At 54.4% G+C, this 21,929-nt stretch overlaps 1 protein-coding gene across 29 annotated transcripts in view; it reads left to right on the top strand.

Moving 5' to 3' along the window:
- Positions 1 to 21,929, top strand: part of PTPRD (protein tyrosine phosphatase receptor type D) — a 226,045-nt gene that overhangs the window by 143,769 nt on the left and 60,347 nt on the right. For 19 of the 29 annotated variants that reach the window (XM_032970552.2, XM_032970560.2, XM_032970556.2 and 16 more), the window contains exons 5-7: positions 9,258 to 9,446; positions 15,540 to 15,557; positions 18,958 to 19,068. In XM_032970552.2, coding sequence (XP_032826443.1) covers positions 9,258 to 9,446; positions 15,540 to 15,557; positions 18,958 to 19,068 — 318 coding nt within the window. The remainder of the gene's footprint in view (positions 1 to 9,257; positions 9,447 to 15,539; positions 15,558 to 18,957; positions 19,069 to 21,929) is intronic. The other 10 variants (XM_032970557.2, XM_076073942.1, XM_032970558.2 and 7 more) reach the window with 1 other exon arrangement.

Consider the following 21,929-nt stretch of genomic DNA (forward strand, 5'->3'; position numbering starts at 1 on the left):
CGCCGCGTAGGATACGCCAGGGGGCCAAGGGTCGCCCTCACCGCCCCAGCCCCTCAAACCCCCACCCCTTCTCTCGTACATTCCACAGTGCCCTCAGTTTGAATCTCCCGGCCCTCCTCTATTTCGAATCGGCTGCCAATCAGAGGGCGCCCTCCGGCCGGTTTGGCCATTCAATTTGATTGGGCTTACTCCTCAACCAATGGCAGTAGGCCCGGGCAGCCAACTGAGCCTTACGAAGATTGCCAGTGCCGAGTTCAGGCATCAACGGTGGCGAGTTTACGCCGGAAGAGACGGCGTTAGTTGTATGATGAACTAGCTTTACTACCCGGCTTCGCCCGGGACTTGGATTCACCACGCCCGGCCGCCTTTGTCTCCCCAGTGGCGATGTTCACACACCACACCAGTTACTCGATTGAGGCTGAGTCGACCTAGGGGAGGCCCAGGACCGGTTAAAATAATCGTCACCGGTGGTGGCCGTGAGCGGGAATCGAACTCGGGTCGGCGGGTTCGTAGCGCAGCGCGCTAACCACTACACTACAATGCGTTACGCTTCCACATGCGCGGGTCACGTGACAGATTTGACGTCAGAGCTCACTTGCCGTGCAAAATATATATGCATTTTTCTTTGGTTCTTTCGGTAAAGTCAGGTAGAATGAGAATAAAATAATAAATTGATAAAATAAAATAACACAATGATATTCTCACGACGTTTCGGCCACAACACAAGCGGCCTTCATCAGGTGAAGGGACGAGACTGTCTGGTAGGACAGCGCTGGAGTGAAAGAGCCACGTTCAGATCAGGACCTTTAAGCTGTGTGATTGCCAGTGCCGAGTTTTATTGCCAGTGCCGAGTTTTATTGAGCTCCCCCCCCCCCCCCCAAATAAAATAAAAACTCAAAAGTGTATTTTTATAATTTTTGCATGGTGTACAGTCTGGAAGGTACCCACATGGCAAATCTCAAGTTTGTTGCATGTTGGGAAGTACGCTAAACATTTTGAACAGACACACACAATCACAACTTTGCCTTTTATATATATGGATTTAAGGTTCGTCTTTCAACGACGCTACACCTCAATTATACGCTCGTGTCACATTGAAGAGAGCATTTGAGAAAACGCTACTAATAAGGTGGTGAAAGCTAGAGGATTAAAAACATCCGAGCGTGCTGTTGGGTACGACCTCCCATGCTTCAATCCACGTTGCTGCATGGGAGCTGAAGCACGTGGAGCGAAACGTCGGACACCGTGTCGGATAGTTACGCAGCAGCACGACCCTAAAACGCGTCGCAGCACAACTGCGAAAAAACGCCATGCCGTGGTTTAAAAAGGATTCTCGAATCGCATCGTGACCTCTAAAATAGCGATGAGTCATTATCTCGTGAACGGCGGGTGACCTTCCACGTGCTTAATAACCGCTCGCAAAATTGGAAAAACCCGACGGGGAAAGTGACTGCGTGGCTGTCAGTTCGGGGTTCGCTGCCACGCAGGGGGCGAGCCCCCCCCCCCCCGCCCCGTGACATTTGACCCATTGTTTTTTTTTGTAAATTGAAAAAAAACTGAAAATTATATTTTAAAAAATTTGCCCAGAGGTCACTCTCAGCCTTCAACTTGCCAGGGACTCCATGAAGTGCCCCGAGTCACCGACCGGATCCACAGGGACGGCAAGGGCCCACCACGTGTCGAGTTTCTGGTTTCGCCCTTCACGGATCGAGACGCGGGAACGTCCACCGCCTTGTGAAGCGGCAAATTATTGCCGGAGCCACCCCGGCTAAACGAGCGTTGGCAGGAGTCAGGCGGTGATGAGCGAGTCACTCACTGGTTTATTTATGGCCTCCGATGATGGGTTTGGCCAATTCCGTCCAGGTGGCATGTACATTTTGGGCCGCAGTTACCAAGCGACGAAATGGGTTATCTCTCTCGATGCGTTTCCGCGTTGCGGCACACATTCTCACGAACATCAGCGGTGAAAGCGGCCCTCCCGGTGCGCAATGCCCCATATCTGTCGATCCGTTCACCGTGACGGAAATTTGCAGGCACGCGATGATGTGGCACGTGGTCATATTCTGCCCGTGCTGGGTCAACGTAATCTGCGTTTTTGAAGAGAAAGGCTCTGCAGTGAATCTCGCCTCTCCGCCTCTCTTGTGAGCGCCATCCCATTGCTCGGCACTGAAATGGCTTCTCCGGGCCCGTGTACCCATGCGTGCGTCCTGGGTGTGTGACGTGTGATGCCGTGGGCCGGTTTGTCATCGTGGGGCCTGTACCGCTGCTCACGGCGCTGGTATTTGATTTGTCCGACACGATCATCGCTCCAGGTGACAGGACTCTGCTCTGGGCTCGTCTTGCAATTTGTCCCACACGTACGCACACAGATATACGTGGATAGCCATCTCTTCAAATTGGAGGCAAGTGCTGTTAGCAAGCACCCATGAGGGCCGGCACAGCACACGATGCAGTGGCTGGCCAGCACCACGCCCAGCCGCCTTTGTCTGCCCAATGATGACGTTTACACACTGCACCGGGTACTCGGGCAATGCTGAGTCCACCTAGGGGATGGCCAGGACCGTTTGAAATATTCGCCCACTGTTATTGCTCGTGGGCGGGATATCGAACCCGGGCCGCCGGGTTCGTAGCGCGCGACGCTAACCCGCCACCCCACGATACGGCGCATAACGAGGTGCGAGCACGCGCGCGCCCTGCGCCGCGTACACGCACGGACAGCCGCTACCCGCCTACCGTTTTCAAATCGGTTATGAGAAAGTGACACGAGCGAGATGAATGAGGGGTGGGGTGGGGGGGGGCCCGCGCGCGTGCGTGCGAAGGTCGTTACCCGAGCGCGGGGGCCGGCTCGCCCCACCACCACCACCACCACCCCGCGCAGAAAACCTCTCCCGTCAGCAAATGCTCGAAGGGAACTCCAATCGCGGCCGCTGCCGCAGGTGCCTTTTTAAGTGTCCGGGCCGGGGAGAGAGGCGCGATGATATTGACGCAGTAAATCTCGCGTTCGTGGCCGCCTCTCGAGTTTCCGTGCGAAGGAGCAGCCGACGGGAGACCGATATAAATAAAGAAAAAGGAAGAAAAACAACGCGTACCGCACGTGTGTGTGTGTGTTGAACTTGTTTCGCACCGTACGTAGCCTGCCGTGCTAATTGGAGCTGCGGGGAAGGACGACAAAACAAACGCAAAAAAGCAGTTAAAAATAAATACGATTTCAATATAGATTTGCATGTCTATTGGGTCCCACCGTCCTGTACATAAACTCGCACCCGCCGTAGGAATGCGGAACTTCCACCACTGCCTCAGGACTATAAACATGAGATGAGCACCATTGCCTCAATGCTCATTTGAGAAGGACGTCTCCCGTCGCTGCATGGATTTCGTAGCGCTTCCGAGCGTGCGTTGGTGTTCCTCGGAAGCTTTTGATTTGCCTTTAATTCGCGTTTTATTGACAGTGGTAACCACGACCCTCCGAATTCGCCCGACGAAAAGGCCTATCGATGATTTAATTTTATTTTTAATCGTCAAGCATTGGGTAACTCCTCGATCAATTTGCGCGGTTTTATTTTTTTGCTAAGTGTAAGTTCCGAATAGCTACACGACTGTATGCTAACATTTAACTCACATCGGCTCATCTTTGCGAGGGTTCTCGTGACCCGCATATTACAGACAGACGTGCGGAGCTAATGCACGAGCGCTTTCAACCTTTTTGAAAGGCATCGGCGAGAAGGAAGAATGGGAGCGAGATAGTTGTGAATACATTAAAGAGAACCACATTTATGATCTGGGCTAAGACCCTGTTTGAACGCGGTGGGAGTTTCCGCACGCTGCCGTGCCCTTCATATCATCACCCGTTACATTATGATTATTATTTTAAAAGTGAAATTGCATAGATCTCTTGGAAGTAGGGAGAATTGGGTGTACAATGCAAATGACAGATTTTACATTCACGTGTCATCTCCGCCACGTCGGTCCTCGCCGTTGTGCTGCGCGGATCTCCGACGCGCATGCGGATTGTTCCGCACGACGTTCGGCGTTTGGCTCCACGTGCTGGTCATAGCTCTTCAGGCCCCCGCAGGCACGTGGAGCGAAACTTCGGACGTCACGCCGAACATCGCGTGGTTGCGACCCGAGATCACGCGGTAAAAGTGGCATGCGTCATCTTGTTTGTTTATTTTTCATTTTGAGATTCGTTTTTTTTACATCTTCATTTGTGTCGATCGGCGTCAGCGTCACGAGACGGAGAATCCGTTCGGAAATCTCACCGAGCAGTGCGAGGGGAGATTTGATATTTTTCAAATCTCAGAGCTGATTATAATTATTATTTAAAAATGAGCGCAGAACCACATATTTCACGTCACGATTTCCTTGCTGTATAATCGCTGGTGACCGCGTCGAAACAATCGATTCACTACAATTGAGAACGCCGTCTGTAATGACGGGCGGCTTGAAATATTGGATTGGAACCCGTGACATCTGCAGTGCCAGCTCAGCGCTCTGACCTCGGAGCCACCCAGTTGGGCCCTGCTCCACGTGTCACCTCGGGCAGCACACGGAGCCTCTCCTGCAGAGGCGGTTGGTGGGGGTGGCGGGATTAGGGAAACGTTTGAGGGATGCTGGGTCGCCGCTCAATTTCTGGCTCCAGATTTCGAGGTTTCGTGGAAACTCCCCGTCAAGGCGCGCTGCGGCGGCGTGTAACCCCCTAATCAATACCTCGGCGTGACTCTGGCGCGCCCATTACGGAGGGGGCCCCGACTCCTTTTAATGTGCCCGCTCTCTCGTTAGGATCTCGCCCCCCACCTCCTCCGGTGATTCCCACTCGTGGAAAAAGGTGGCGGTGGCGCTCACGGTCTGTGAAGCGTTGCTGGTGAGGGGTGGGGGGGGCGGTTTATAACTATGGACGTGGGAGGCAGTCCGCTTCGCAGGCACGCACACAGTGGGCATTAAGCAACGCCAACAAACAACGCCCACGCCGTGTCTCTATTTTGGGGGGGGGGGGGTTTACAAAAAAAAGTGGAGAGAGAGGGTGAGAGGGGAGGGTCCCCCTCGATCCGTTTGTTTTGTTTCGCGGTGTGAAGCGACTGAAGCGACGCTTTCAAGGCACGCCCGGGCAGGCGGGAGCGCTCGTCATGTTGTAATGCGTTCCAACAGAAGAAGGGATTTGTGTTCAAAGCCATTTTTTTTTGGTGCATATAGCTTGCTGCTCCCTCTCTGTCGTGCCGGTCCTGTACTGGGTGTGAGGCGGTGGCCGCCACGATGAGTCTACATGCGGGCGTCTGCTCGACGCGAGTGGCAGCGGGGGACCGGCCACGTTGTCGTCGTGCCAAAAGCATTAGCGATCAAAACTCGCAGAAGCAAAACCAGGGCGAACGAAGCACCCGGGTTTGCAAAGATGGTAAAACATTTGGGGTGGTTCTTTTCTTTACCCGTCGGCTTCCGCCACCCCCCCCCCTACCACCACCGCCTGGCTACGTACGGTGCGCAAGAAATCTTCATGATGCAAGTACATGCGCACCAAAAAGATACCCTTTGCAAGGAATCAAATCTGCAGTATCCACGCGTGCATGTGTTGAACGTGCAAACAAGACGTGCGCCGACGATGATATATGGGCATTGTATTTGATACTGATTGGCCTACACCAGATATAATTTGATGTTTGAACCTCTTAACACCTGTCGTACTGCCAGACAGGGTAAAGCCTACTCTTATTGTCCATACTTTGCTACTGGAAAAAAAATGAAAGATCCCATGATAGTACATACGTACTTAGGATCTTCCCCAACTTGTTGATCTGGCGGGTGACACGGCCGAGCCAGGGAGCGCGCTTGCCGCTCCTCGCAATTGCGTTCTGACAAATCGATCCGAGCGTCCGCCCTGGTAAACACTGCCCGGGTGTAATTCACCGCCCCGCTGTTAAACGTTTTAAAATATTGGGTTGAAACCTCGTGGTAAAATCGACCCCTTAGTGGCAGACTAAAAGGCGAAGCAGCGCCTTCACGATAGCCGCTTGCGCTGTCGCAATTGCGCGAATACCAAACGTATTTCAATCACTATTATTACAAGTGCTGCAACGGTATAATTATAAAACCGCGTGCTGTCCCTCAGCGGTGAAGAAATCGGCTGCTGGTTGAGGGCGGAGGGAGGCGGATTGCCTCCGCTCACCACCCCTCCGGGGGTCGATAAAATTAGTACAACTTTGTGGGGAGGACGTAAACAGCGGTTGACCCTGCGGATCAACTCTTCCCCCGCCATGGGAAAGTGTAATTTCGCACCCACCGGCTCTACGAAGGGCTGTAAACATGAACATTGAGCACCGGGACGCCAATGCTCGTTTTGAGCAGCGCGTCGCTTTGTTACGACTCGTTATGGTCATCATTATTTAATATTTAGTTGGATGCAACCTCTGAAGAGGAGGAGGATGACGCGTAACAAACGAGCGCCGGTGACATCATCGCTGCAAATGTCTCTCTCCGGCCTAGGATCGGCTTCGCTTCTCACGGTCCCTGAGCCCATGACGTCAGCTCGCGTGCGCGCGCCCTAATCCCCCCCACCCCCTAAGGCATGGGGGGGTGGGGGCTATGTTGGGGGCTTGGGGGGGGCGGGGGTGAGGGCTGGGTGGGGGCGGGGGTGAGGGCGGGGGGGGGACATCCTGGGGGGGGGTGCTGGGGGGTGGGGAGGCGCCAGGGGGTGGGTGGGGTTGCCACCTGTCCTGGGGTTTTTTTCACCCCGAATGGCTCTTTGTTGTGAGGCAGGATTTTGGGTTTAGTTTGTTGTCCTTTCCCCGCATCAACGTACATACAGGCATACGTAGACCCACCCTCCCGCCGCCCCCGAAACGTCAAGCGGTCAGCAACAAACAGCACCAATCGAAATTGTCACGAACAGTATGACACGCGTGCGCAAAGGGGGCATGCGTGGACAGCGCCACGACTCGGTCGACCGCCTTTGTCTCCCGAGTACCGATGTTTCGCGCGCGCACACCACACCAGGTGCCCGGCATCGCCCCGTGCAACGGTCAGCACGCTGGGTCGATTCACTCTCCCGGCGCGGCAGTTGAAAAAGCGGCGCGAGTTTTTTAAATATCCCCCCGAGATCTGGGCTCAAATTTGTTTTGGTTTTCGGCTGAGCTTGCGAGATCTGTGCTCATCTCCGGCTGTGGTCTCACTTTGTCACATCGCGCCACAAAATCTGTGCCCGTCGTTGGGAGCCCGTAAGAGTTCCAGCTACCCGGCGGCTCTTGGTCCGAGTACTCTGTACTCTATTCAAGTACCGTGATTGTTTATGTTGGCAGAAGGCGCGCAAAGGAACGGCCGTAGGTGTTTTGAGCACCGTGGTGGCAAATAAATTAACTTCCTCACCTGGAGTACAGGAGTCGTGGGTTCCATCCTGACGCCTGCTGTATAGTTGGAGTGTGTGTATGTCTCACACTCATCATCAACATGGTGGCTAGGAGATGTTAACTACCTCGCCTGGTGTACAGGAGGTCGTGGGTTCCATCCTGACGCCTGCTGTATAGTTGGAGTGTGTGTGTCTCTCTCTCATCATCAACATGGTGGCTAGGAGATGTTAACTACCTCGCCTGGTGTACAGGAGGTCGTGGGTTCCATCCCGATCCTGACACCTGCTGCTGCTGTATATTTGGAGTTTCCATGTTCACTCTCCCCGTGGTCGTGTGAAATTTTCCCCGGGGTCCTTCGCTTTTTCCCTCCACATTTAGAATCAACATCGTGCATTTCAGAGTATTTGGCTTGCTATAAATGTCCACATCGTATGCCACTATTGTTGCGCTATAAATTGTGGCCGGGTCGCTTCTGAACAAAAAAAAACAGCTATAAAGCTCAGTGGGCCTTACCTGGTTAAAATAAAAAAAAGAGTTTGTAATCGTATATCTTTCTGCGCCGTGGTCTTCGACGGCCCTCCTCCTCCGCCCGCCTGTCCCGCGCTCATTGTCTCCCGTCCCGTGGTCCCGTCGCATCTCGCTGTAGCAGGAGGGGTCGAGGGGTCACGTCCGCGAGCTCGCGACGCCGTGGATGTTTCGCCCGTGACCCCGGGGGCTTCGGTATTTTGGCTGCTTTTCATCAGAGCTGCTCTGTGAGCCGTCCCTATCTCCCCACTCACCCCACCACCACCGCCTCCCCTCCAGCCCCCCTCCCACTTCCCTGTACACAGCCCCCCCCGCCCCCCAACTCGCCTCCATTCATCAGCCTCCGGCATACACAAGAGCTTCAGCTATCTGGGAAATCCTTGTCTCTCAGCAACTCGCGACAATGTGACCCCGAGTGCGCATACCCACGCAAGGACGCGTGCAAGCAAAAGCTGTTTGCGCGCGTTTATGTGTTCCACCCCCCCCCCACACGCCACTTCGTATGCCTCCGCCCCCCGCCACTTCACGATCCCGCTCTGTGCGCCCCCGTAATGAACCCCTCCCACCTCCCCTGCCGTCACCCTGCGAAGTCGCCCGTGTTTGAGTGACACCATTGTCTGTGGCGTTCACGCCAAGTTTAGACACGTCACCTTTTTTGTGCCCCGACGGCTTTTTTTCCGTGTGTGCGTGCGTGCGTCTGCACGTGTGTGTGTGTGTGTGTTTGCACGTGTGTGTGTGTGTTTGTGTGCTGGCAGCGGTGGTGCAGTGGTTTACACCGCTGTGCTAAGGGAACCCAGAGACCCGAGTTCCATTGCCGGCCACTGCTGTTGTTAGTGGCGGGCGATGTCCGAACCGTTCCTGTGCCTTGCCGGGCACCTGCTGTGGTGTGTGTGCGCGAAACATCGGCAATCGGGAGACAAACGCGGCCGACCCAGGCGTGTGGCCCTGGCCACGCCGCCCCTTGTACACGCGTGTCACGTTATTCGTTCCAATTTCGTTTGGTGCTATTTGTTGCTGGCCGCTGAACGTTTCGGGGGGGGTCTTGGTATGTCTGTATGTGTGTTGAACTTCCTTCACACCGTACGTAGCCAACCGCGCTCATCGGAGGTGCGGGGGAAGGACAACAAACTAAACACAAAAAAGCACTTCTCAACAAAAGAGTTTTCAATGTAAATTATTTAAAAGTGCATAGCTCCAGTGGCTTCCTAATATCGGAAGGAAGAGCGTTCCAGACAGCCACAGAAAAGCGTTCCAGCAGGGGTGGGGCCAGCGAGCTAGACGGCTGCGTGTCGATTCTGCAGCAGCAATCTTCGAGCACACGCTCAGCAAAGGCCGCGACCACCGCCCCAGCTAACCTGCTGTGCTGCCACCCCACCCCTCGTCGCCTTTCGCCCACAGAGGACCAGGTGCCCCCCGGGTTCCCGCGCATCGACATGATGCCGCAGCTGAAAGTGGTGGAGCGGACCCGCACCGCCACCATGCTGTGCGCCGCTACGGGCAACCCGGACCCCGACATCCGGTGGTTCAAGGACTTCTTCCCCGTGGACACGCAGGCCAGCGCCGGGCGCATCAAGCAGCTCCGCACCGGTAGGCGGTCCTCGTGAGACCACCCTCCCCCCCCTCTCACCCCATCGGGTGGGGGGGCACACGGGGGGGGCGGGGGTGGGTGGTGGGTGATTGAGGGAGGAGGAGCGGTGGGGCGGGGAGGGGCAATCGCTCCGCCGTGTCCGTGCGTTGTTGAAGGTGGTGGTGAAGTTAGGGGGTCTGGCAGTGGTGGTCGCGAGGGAGGGCCCATTTGAGCGGAGTTCATGGGGAGCTAAACCCAAGCCCCTAACCGAAAATTCAAGCTCTATGACCCCAACCCCTAAACCTAGCCCTTAAGCCTAAACCTAACCCTAAATCATAGTCCAACTCTGTCTCTAACCCAAGCCTCGTACCCTCAATCTAACATATTATGCCCAAATATAAGCCGTGAAACTAAACCCTATCCCCTGATCCCTAACCCGGAGTCACGAACACCTGAATTCTTAAATTACAATCCCTATCCACAGCCTAAAACCCTACGTCTTAACCATTAAACCATCATCTCTAACCCCATGAACCTCTAACCTCCAAACCCATCCTCCAATTCAACCCTTTTAAGTGAAAGTGATGCTCCCTTTTAAAAAAAAAATGTATCAACTGCAACCCAAGAGAGCTTCTTTGCTACGGGACATCAAATTTGCTCCGTAATTGGCAGTGCAACTCTGCGGGGACGGTGGTGCCGCGCAGCCGGCTCCATCACCGAGCGGCCAGGAGGGAGCGAGCATTGTCCACGCCGAGCCAGACATTCCGACGCTCGTTTGCTCGCTTGCTCGCTCGCCCGTCCCGGCGCTTCGTATTCGCCGGGGCTGAATGCAGAGCGCGCAGCACAACGCTCGTGCAGAGATGACTGCGATTAGTTTAGGGGCCCGGACCGTACCTCTGGCCGCGGGCGTCCGAGTTCGTTCACTCAGTCAGAGAAGCACCGGCGCTGGCCCCGTCCCCCTGGTTGCCGATCTAAACGGCGCCGCGCGCGCTCAGGCAGAGACCTCCGGGTGAGTTCCGCCGAGGTCCAACTAATATAATCCTCGCGAGGCCGCGCTGTTCCCCAAGCGATTGCGACGTCGCCGGCATCCCGGCCTCCCCCCCCCACAACCCCCCCCCCCCGGCTCCTTCTCTGTGCCAGCGCCTGGCCCAGGCGTGGGAACTCGTGGCCCACGAGGTGAGAGCCCGAAAGCGTCGCTCCATCATTTTATCGCCACGTTCTACCGCCCGTTATTTGTTTGTTTCATTACATTAGCGAGCGTGAGAGTGTGCTCGAATTATCCCCTAACTCATTTTTATGTTTGCGTGCGCATGTGATTTTTTTTCTACTCCCACCATCCAGTTGTTATGTTTCCTATGAGCATTAGAAATTGAATTCGCAGGGGGAGAAGATTGAAAACGATTACAGGAGCTCCTCAGTTCATTACGGCCTGGGCTGTGCGTAACCACCAGCCGCCAAGCGCAAACTCGTCCACCGCCACCCCCCGCAGATCCCCATCCCCCCCCCCCCACCACCTCTTCCACCACCCCCTCCCGAGCACGGCGTTTGTATAAAACGTCACCGACATCGTTTAAAATGAAGGAATGAAATCACGCGCTCGGCCCCCGTGTGCCGCCGAGCGATGAGAGAGCCTGCGCGGGGAAATGCCGGATTGAGCGCCGCTCGCCGAGCCGGAGTTTGATTCGAGGTTTCGCGAACGTACAAATAAAAACTCGCCGCTCCGACCCCCCCCCCCCACCCCCCCCCCCCCCGAGCGCTGGTCCCTGCGTGGAACCCGCGAGGTCCCCGCGGTTTACCCGGTGGCCCCCATTGAGCAGCAGTGCAGCGATCCAGCGGGTGCAGGCGGTGGAATTGCACCCGGGGCCCACAGCCTCAGGTTCCGGGCTATGAAGGGGGGAGGGGGGGTGAGGGAATCGGACAGGAGGGGATTGGGGGGGGGGGCGGGGCCGGTTTTATTCCTTGCCCTAGGGAACAGTGCCAGGCCGCTGGGTTGGGCGTTAATCACTGCGGCTCCTAGAGCCAGACTAAGGCTGCCAAAGGGTGTCAGTGTTAATTCAGGAGGCTCAGAGAGCCGGACTAAGCCTCCCCCTGGGGTTCAGTCAGCGTGCAAGTGGCGCTACTGTGCCAAGACCCACGGGATAGAGGGGCTAAGGTGCTGGGCTATGAAGGTGGGAATGGGGGGGGGGGGATGGACAGCACGGCCAGAGTGGGAGGGGAGCGATTTCACTCCCACAGCACCCTGAGCGCCCCGACCACCACAGCTCCAACACAACTAGCGGAGAGGGGCCCAGCGTATCAGTCAAAGCCGCCCTCTTGCGGACCCATCGAGGACGTCCGAATCCAGACAAATCGAGGACCATCGCCCCTACGGCCCCGATGGTATGGTCCCCCCCCCCCCCCGTCACCTTTGCTCATCGAAGCGAGAGAAAAAACACATTTGTGGAGAGGGTTACATCCTTGCTACCACCTTTGCCCCCCCCCCCCCGCACAACCTCCCCCTTGCTGCCCATGCCCTCCTCCCAGCAACAGACCGCACGGACTGTAACGGCGGAGTGCGTGCGTGTATGCGTGCTTGCGGCTGTGGGGGGTGCGGAATTGTAGTGGGTCAGCGCGCTGCGCTACGAGCCTGGCGACCCGAGTTCGATTCCCGCTTATGGCCAACAGCAGTGACGGATATCTGAACCGGTCACGGGCCTCCCCTAGGTCGACTCAGTCTCAAATGAGCACCTGCTGTGGTGTATAAACATCGCCACTGGGGAGACTAAGGCGGCCGGACGTGGTGTTGGCCACCCACCCCCTCGTGTGCCGTGCCGGCCTTCATAGATGCTCGCTAACAGCACTTGCCCCAGCAGTCTGTTAAGGCTACACGGGGGATCTTTGTCTTTGTTGCCAGCCAATCCCTAACGCGTGGCTCAAGGACGACTCCGCTGCGATGCACGAGACGTGCAGCGGCTAGGCCCCTCCAATAATGTCCTCGGGAAATAATGGGTGGAGTGCCGTGTGTACGCGTGTCTGCTTGTGTGCGTATATCGGCATTTCTGGGGGTGTGTGTGTGCGCGCGCGCGTGCGTGCGTCCGTGCGTGCGTGTGCACAGGCATGTGCGTGTGCGCGTGTGTGCGAGCGAGCGTGTGAGAGGCCGTGTGTGCGTGAGATCTGCCCGGGGCCGCCTTCACTCGCGCCGCTCTTGGCACCTCCAAGTGCTGCCTTCGCGAACGCCATCTGCAGCTGCTGCTGCTCCTCTGGTTCATTTCGTCGGTTGGACTTGTTTCGCATCTTTTCTTCACCTCCGTGTGTGTTCCTTATTTTTATGCGTTTCGTATCCCCCCCCCACCCAACCCACCCCACCCCACCTCCCTCCTCTGGCTGCTCTTCGCTGTCGGTCACATGGGTGAGGTGGGGGGAGGTGAGGTGAGGTTGACTTCCATCCCCCTTCCTCACCTTCCGCGTCATCCTCCCTCGTGCACGATGGGTGTCATGGTGACAATTGGCCTTCTGTTTTTTTCTTTCTCCTGCCTGTTTTCTGTTCTCACGCTGTCTTTTTTCTCTCTCTCTCTCTATATTTTTTTTCGGCACCCCCGTCTGTCATTTCATCCTCGTCCTCAGAGTCGTTTGGTGAGTGTACGCGCCTTCATTTCGCTGGCAACGGGCGTTCGTTCGCTCGGTCTGGAACGAGCCCGAGCGGATGAGCGCGGGTCGCAAAACAACAAACAAAAAAACACTCACGGAGCAGACGGAGATGCTCGCGCGTGCGCTCCTAAGATGAGCGAGCTCGGAGTCAGCCGAGCGAGCGAGCGAGCTCAACCGCGGCGTGGCTTTGGTCGTTCACTCTCGCTCGTGACGGCCGACACACAGTTCGCACACATCCTCAACCGCATCCACAAGCACGTCCTCAACCACATCCACAGCGACATCCACAACCACATCCTCAACCACATCGTCAACCACATCCTCAACCACATCCACAACCACATCCTCAACGACATCCACAACCACATCCACAACCACATCCTCAACCACATCCACAACGACATCCACAACCACATCCAGAACCCCATCCACAAACACATCCACAACCGCATCCACAACCGTAACCGCGTTTCATAACCACAGCCGCCTCGTCCATCGCTTAGCGAGCCTCGCGCGCCACCTTTCCTCTCCAGCAGGACAGACGGCGCTACGCCGGGAGGGGTGGGGCAGGTCCCCGTCTTCCCGTGTGAAGTTGACTCCAGCGCCTCCGAGCAGAGGGGCAACGCGGATTAGCGTCGCCGCCGCCGCTGCAAAATTTGCCCGACGCTAAAAAAAACCCCGCGGCATTTCCCGTCGAGCGGGGCACGTGCACACGAGTGTGTGTGTGTGTATTTAAGCGACAGCTGACAAGCGGTAATTATTAGCTTAGCAACAATCGCCCCCGTCTTCCTGAAGAAGGAGGAGGAAGAGGGAGGCATTCTCGAGAGAAGACGTCACTGTTACGATTGCGAGAGGCGGTTAATATTGAGAGAGGGCGGCCTCGGGAGGGCGGGGGCGGTCGCGAGACACTTTCTGGTTAGAGGTCAAACAAAAACTTTAAAAAGTCGATAGACCCCGGGCCAAATAGACCTCCTTGAGAGGATTTAAAAAGTCAAAGTGAGATCCTGCTCAACTGAACATTGAGGCTGTACTCATCTCCTGTTTACAGCCCTGAGCCAGTGCTCGACATTCCACATTCCTGTGGTCGGAACAAGTCTATCCATAGGACAACAACCACTGTTGACTTCCCCACAGAGTGGTGGCACGAATTGCATCGACCCTGGAGTGATGATGAGCTGAGTCAACCCCCATCATCCCCCCCTCCTCCTAACCGAGACTTGACCTCGTGACCTTCTCGATCGCGAGCCACTGGATCTTCCACTGAGCCACCCGGCCGGGATACATGACCTTTCCAAAGTCGTAAAAAAAAGTCTCGCGTCGATCTACTAAGCGTTAGGCGGAGTAAACCGACGCAAGATGATGAGAAAAAAGATTAAGGTTTCACCCTTTCTGGCGATGAACAGGTGTTAAGATGTTCAAACACCGCGTAAGATACCTTTTGCAAAGCATCGAGTCTGCATTAACCACACATACTCGCCTGCAAAACATACAAACAAACATTCTCTGATGATAATGTACCCATTGTCTTGGAAACTGATTGGCCTACACCAGAGACAGCCTTCTTCATGGTCTTGTCTCACCACCGGTGTGAGTAGACCGGAGCACGCCAAAAGGCGAAGACAATGCAAGTATACTTGATGCATCGCCGCGTATTCTGCGATGTTTTCCTGTCGGCAGGGTTGCGATTCTGCCAGTAAGGGGAGGGGGGGGGAACTTGCCACGCGGCTTCCCAATTTATTGACCGACCCTGGCAAGCGTGGACGGTGAGCGCGTTCCACAGGGCACCTGTGATCTCAGAATCAGATTCTGATCCTGAGATCGGGGTCATAGCTGCCAGGCACTCCTTCACTCGCAGCACCAGCTAACCCCACCCCCCCCCCCCCACCAACCGATCCTACCCTTACCTTCCTCCTTCGCAAGTTCCCTTCCCCGACCCAAACCCCGGCACCCGCACTCCCCGTGTCCCGAGTCGTGCGGTCTGCGCTAGGCGCTCGCGAGTTTCCTTCTGCTTGTGTCTCGGGGTTCGGGAGCCAGGGGCGGTCGTGGCGACCGCGGGAGGAGGCCGGGTTCCGTGGAAGTCAAAGGAGGATTTTATTTTCAAAACAATCGCCAGCGGCGATTCTGACGACGGCCCTCGCACCGCGTGTCCACGGCTAATGGCAAGGGGGTGAATGAATAGTCGCGCGAATTGGCAGACGTCCCGTTAATTGCGACTTATATATAGCACATTTGGAAACTGCGACAATCTTAGAGGTAAATAAACTACGACGGACATAGCCTGTCCAAAAAGGGGATGGGGGGGGGGGCAATGTCCATCACCTGGAGTTAACATCCACGAACTCTCCTCCTCCAGCAGCCACCCTCCCCCTGCCCCCATGGTGGTTGCTAAAGCGACCTCTGCCCCCTAACAATTGTCGAATTGCACTAACGCTCTCTCCTATTTCTGTTTTATTTTTGTTTATTCATTTTCTCTTTCGTACACCCAGGCAGTGGCCCTATCAGAGGTAAGGCCGCCTCCACGCACCGCGTGCTGTCACGTGCCATGGCTTTCGATTCCAACCACAACCACCAACGATTTCGATCACAACCACCACCGGACATCCCTGTGCCCATCTTCCTCCGCCGTGTGAGCGTTGCCGCCACTGAGCGGTTGGTGCAGCTGAGTGCGGTGTGCGTGCGTGCATTTGTGAGTGCATGAGCACGAGCGCGTGAGTGAGTGTGTGCTGGTGAGTGAGCACGTGAGTGAATGCGTGAACGCGTGTGTGAGTGAGTGAGTTGCGTGCGTGTCCACGCTTCCGCGCTTCCTCCCCGTCGTCGTCGCGAGCGCTTGCGGGCCACTCTTTGGTTACCCACGCACACACGCAAACACGCAAACGCATACGCCCACGCACACACACGTTTTCGGCACGCGGCTCGACCCGAAAGTGCATCGCAGAGCGATATGGCACGCTGACTGAAGTGACCTCGACAGGAGGCCTAAGCAGACAAAGACAAATATCCCCAGTATAGCCTTATACAGGCTGTTGGGACAAGTGCTGTTCGCGAGGAACACCTATGAAGGCCAGAAACACGCCTCCTTTTGCACACTGCGCCTGGTAGTCATTTCAGTCGACGTAGGGGAGGCCCAGGACCAGTTCAGATAATCGTCACCGGTGTTGGTGGCCGTTAGTGGGAATCGGAATTTGGGTCGGCAGGTTCGTAGCGCTGCGCGCTAACCGCTGCACCATCACTCTAGGAGGCCTAGACAGAGACCCACACTCACGCCCAGCGGCCCCACACTTGTAGCTCAACCAATAATGGAACTGGCCAAAGGAGGACCCACCAGAAAATGGCCCTGAGCTTCGGCGAAACATTCCTGGGTAAATAATTGCCGATCCCTGGGCCCAGTTCGTGTGGTGGTGGTGGTGGTGGTCGTGACCGTAGTGACATGAAGGTAGCAGCGTCCGGTGATATCGCGAAGAAGTTAGAGCCTTCCGCAACTTCTGTCGTCGGGAAAACTCTGGCACGAACTTTTCACCTCGGTTCATGTCGTTTTTTTTATTTTTTCCAAACGCGTTTTTAATTAATCCTCTCGCCCGAAAACAAATGCCACCTCGCTAAATTGCTCAACTGTAAACGCGGAGCGTATTTCAAGGCAACAATAAAGCAGCGCGCTTTCCGATGTGCATTACCAGTTTATTTTTTTGGGAAGCGATTGATCGGCCGTGGCATCGATTTTTTTTGCATGCTTTTTTCCTTGCCACGCATGATTCACGTGGGGGGGGGGGTGGCGAATTAAACGTGCTTATGTTATAAATGTGCACCCATCGCCCTCTACCCCCTCCAACCCCAGCTACCGCCCGCCACACATGCCAGAAACCTCCCTGGTGCTTGTAAGTTTAAAAAAAGAAATCATCGTCAACTTTTAAAAACCAATTTCCCTATCCCTGTTGAATGTGACCTCCACCGCTTATAATCGCCGCGTTGCTCAGTTTTCATGAAATGGATTTTTAGCAATGGCCACTCGGAAATTAACCGATTTTTTTTGCCTGCATCGTGCTGACTTTTTTTTATTCCGTAAAAATATATATATGGAATGTGACATTAGTTCCAAGGGTAGCTTTTGCACATATATACATCGAGGCTTTCACATTGCCTCCAGTCTCCAGAAATTACTTCATATATATTTCGCAATCCCCCACAACCCCAAACCAATTTGTCCTGCACGTTTCATTAAAGGAGAAGTACAGCGGGGGGAAATATAATGTTCATCTTTAGAATCCCATTTCTGGGATGCGTACGACAATAATTGACAAATTCACAGAAAAGGCCTCGGCTATTTCATCTTTTATTACAAGAGGAAATGAATTGCCCCACGCGGATTTCTTTGTTAGATTTCTTTTTTTTCAAAATGACTTGCGCGGAGGAAATGTTCGCATTTGTTGATTTACGTGCCCCGTGTTTTCCGAATGGGGGTGGCGGTGTGGGATTATTGTGACCATTATCATCACGACTTTAGAGAGGGTGCCATGAGACAATCAGTAGCCAAGTGCCCCTGTGTGGCTTCAGAGGCTCCGAGCATGGCCCCCCACCCACATCCCCCCTCCCCCCAGCCCCTGTCACTCACGACGCTCCATCGCTGCAACCGCTCAACGGCACATTTACCCACTCACATTCAATGTTTCTCCACTTAATTTAGCTAAAGTATGGCTGTGGGCGTTAAAAAATAAAAAAAATACCCGCTTGCATATCCATTGGATGAACATTGCTTTCTTGGACCGAGTGGGTTGGGATATGTCTGCGCCTCTGCCGTGTTGACCATGAGTCTTTTTGACCGTGAGTCTTTTTGAAGGGTTCTCGGAGGTAGCTCTGTGACATCCGCCTCCGTTGGCCATTCTCTAGCACGTTAGACCTGCACTGGTCCGCACTGGATTTAAATGGATATCTTAAGTCTCGTGGCTTTACGCAGATGTAGCGGGGCGACGAGGTAGCGGGGCGAGGAGGTAGCGAGATCCGGAGCGTCCTGTCTTCGCCACCGCCAAAACGTCTCGTTAAGCGAAGGCCACCCAGCGTCGCACTCCTCTTAGCGGCGGCGAGCGCGTCGGCAGCGCGGAGACCACGGGAGGCTGCCAAAATAAAAATCGTTTAAAGAGGGAAAAAAATGGTGAAAGAGAGTGAGAGCCAGTAAACATCTCTCGGGGAGCTCAGAAACAAATAATAATAGCGCGGGTGTGCTGTGTTCCGCCAAGCTCCATGCTGCGTTTCGCCAAGCTCCGTGCTGCGCTCACGGGAAATGTTTAAAATTGTTCGGACGGAAGGCGCGGGGACACGCGCCGAGCAGAGCACGTGCCTCGCCGCTCTGCACTTTTGACTTCCCTTTTCATGAGGCAAGCTCGGTCTCGGAGCGAGCGCCGGGTGGCCGACTGCTCTCCCCCCCCCCCCCCCCCCATTCTCCCCCCTCGTCGTAGCAGCCCCGCACCTTGACCTTGAAACTCTTGCAAGAGTGGTGCAGCCCCTGTTGACCTCCGCGGGGTGGGGGGGGGGTGGTGGGAACGTCCCGGTCGCCTGCTCTGCTTCGCTCTCTCTGCCCTGCAGCCGAGTAGGCTCATGGAGACGGGGCCCACTCTGGGTAGCGTGCCCCGTGTCCCCCAGACAGTTGGCGTAGCTGTGAAGTGTGCGGGCAATGCAAATGCACCGGTGCCCACGGACTGTGGAGGAGCCTAGGCGGGAGGCTATGGAGGGCGGGGGTGGGGGGGAATTGGACAGGGGAGGGGGGAACTCCCATTCTATTGCTCCACGTCACTGACCGTTCGATGACGACGACGGTGAACGCGACGCCGCCGCCATCACGCGCGATACCACGCTGACCCCGAAACCCCCCCCACCCCCTGCACTCTTGACCCCGTTACCGTCCGCGACCCGCAGGCGCCCTGCAGATTGACCTGAGCGAGGACTCGGACCAGGGCAAGTACGAGTGCGTGGCGTCCAATGACGTCGGCACGGTCTACTCGGCTCCCGCCAACCTCTACGTGCGAGGTATGGAGCCCCTCCGCCTTGACCTCCCCGACCCCGTCCGTTGCCCCCCCCGCCCCCCCGCGCGCCCCTCCCCCACCCCGTCGCTCTCTCGGCCGATCGGGGAGAAAGGGAATGGCAAACGGAGCCGCCGCAAACCACCGCTGCTCTAACTGCGTCGGTCGATTGGCCTTGGCGTCGCTGCTTCCGCGCGCCATGTTGTTTGCAGCTCCGCCGCGAGCCTCGCCGTGGAGGGCGGTGACCTTTGCCGCGGGGCGAGACACGAGTGGGGCGAGTGCCACCGACGACGCCTCGACGCTTGTGCACGCGGTGGTGGTTGTGATGATGGTGGTGGTTGTTGTTGTTGTGGTAGTCGGTAGTGGAGGGGAGGAGGATTGAGGGCAGTATCGCGGGGCCTGCGACTGTGTACTATTTCAATGTCAGCGCGTACTCCAGCCCTCCTCCACGCGGCCACAATCACGAGCGCTCGCTCAGCAGACACGATCTCAAATTGTATATTTCTCCCTAATTTCCTAAATGTGCTCTTTCGCACGGCGGCAGCAATGGAGAGAGAGAGAGGCACTCATGAGTTGATAAACTACGCACCGCTGACTAAATCCGGTAATGTTCAGCTTTGCCGACGGAGCGAGCTCCGATCTCAAATACACACACACATCTCAAACACACACATCTCAAACACGCACACACATCTCAAACACACACACACATCTCAAACACACACACACATCTCAAACACACACACACACATCTCAAACACACACACACATCTCAAACACACACACACACATCTCAAACACACACATCTGAAACACACACACACATCTCAAACACACACACACACACATCTCAAACACACACACACAGCTCAAACACACACACACATCTCAAATACACACACATCTCAAACACACACACACATTTCAAACACACACATCTCAAACACACACATCTCAAACACACACACACACATCTCAAACACACACACACATCTCAAACACACACACACACATCTCAAACACACACACACATCTCAAACACACACATCTCAAACACACACACACATCTCAAACACACACATCTCAAATACACACACACCTCAAACATGCACACACACACACATCTCAAACACACGCACACACATCTCAAACACAGACACATCTCAAACACACAACTCAAACACACACACACAACTCAAACACACACACACATCTCAAACACACACATCTCAAACACACACACACATCTCAAACACACGCACACACATCTCAAACACACACACACATCTCAAACACACACACACATCTCAAACACACACACACACATCTCAAACACACACATCTCAAATACACACACACATCTCAAATACACACACACACACACATCTCAAACACACACACACATCTCAAACACACACACACACATCTCAAACACACACACACATCTCAAACACACACACACACACACATCTCAAACACACACACACACACACATCTCAAACACACACACACACATCTCAAACACACGCACACACACACACATCTCAAACACACACATCTCAAATACACACACACATCTCAAATACACACACACATCTCAAACACACACACACACATCTCAAACACACACATCTCAAATACACACACACCTCAAACATACACACACACACATCTCAAACACACACACACACATCTCAAACACACACACATCTCAAACACACACACATCTCAAACACACACACATCTCAAACACACACACACAACTCAAACACACACACACATCTCAAACACACACATCTCAAACACACACACACACACACATCTCAAACACACACACACATCTCAAACACACACATCTCAAACACACACATCTCAAACACACACACACCTCAAACATACACACACACACACACACATCTCAAATACACACACACATCTTCTTTGGTTCTTTCGGTAAAGTCACGTAGAATGAGAATAAAATAATAAATTGATAAAATAAAATAACACAATAATATTCTCACGACGTTTCGGCCACAACACAAGCGGCCTTCATCAGGTGAAGGGAGCGAGACTGTCTGGTAGGACATCTCAAACACACACACACACATCTCAAACACACACACATCTCAAACACACACACACATCTCAAACACACACACACACATCTCAAACACACACACACACACATCTCAAATACACACACACATCTCAAAAACACACACATCTCAAATACACACACACATCTCAAACACACACACATCTCAAACACACACACATCTCAAACACACACACATCTCAAACACACACACATCTCAAATACACACACACATCTCAAACACACACACATCTCAAACACACACACATCTCAAACACACACACATCTCAAACACACACACATCTCAAACACACACACACATCTCAAACACACACACACATCTCAAACACACACACATCTCAAACACACACACATCTCAAACACACACACATCTCAAACACACACACACACACATCTCAAACACACACACACATCTCAAACACACACACACATCTCAAACACACACACACATCTCAAACACACACACACACACATCTCAAACAAACACACACACATACACACACACACATCTCAAACACACACATCTCAAACACACACACACATCTCAAACACACACATCTCAAACACACACACACACATCTCAAACACACACACACACATCTCAAACATACACACAAACACACACACACACATCTCAAACACACACACACATCTCAAACACACACACACACATCTCAAACACACATCTCAAATACACACACCTCAAACACACACACATCTCAAACACACACACACAACTCAAACACACACAC

The sequence above is a fragment of the Petromyzon marinus genome, chromosome 44 (genome assembly GCF_048934315.1).
Source record: "Petromyzon marinus isolate PM22_M1 ecotype Great Lakes invasive population chromosome 44, UKy_Petmar_22M1.pri1.0, whole genome shotgun sequence".
Classification (NCBI taxonomy): Eukaryota; Metazoa; Chordata; class Hyperoartia; order Petromyzontiformes; family Petromyzontidae; genus Petromyzon; species Petromyzon marinus.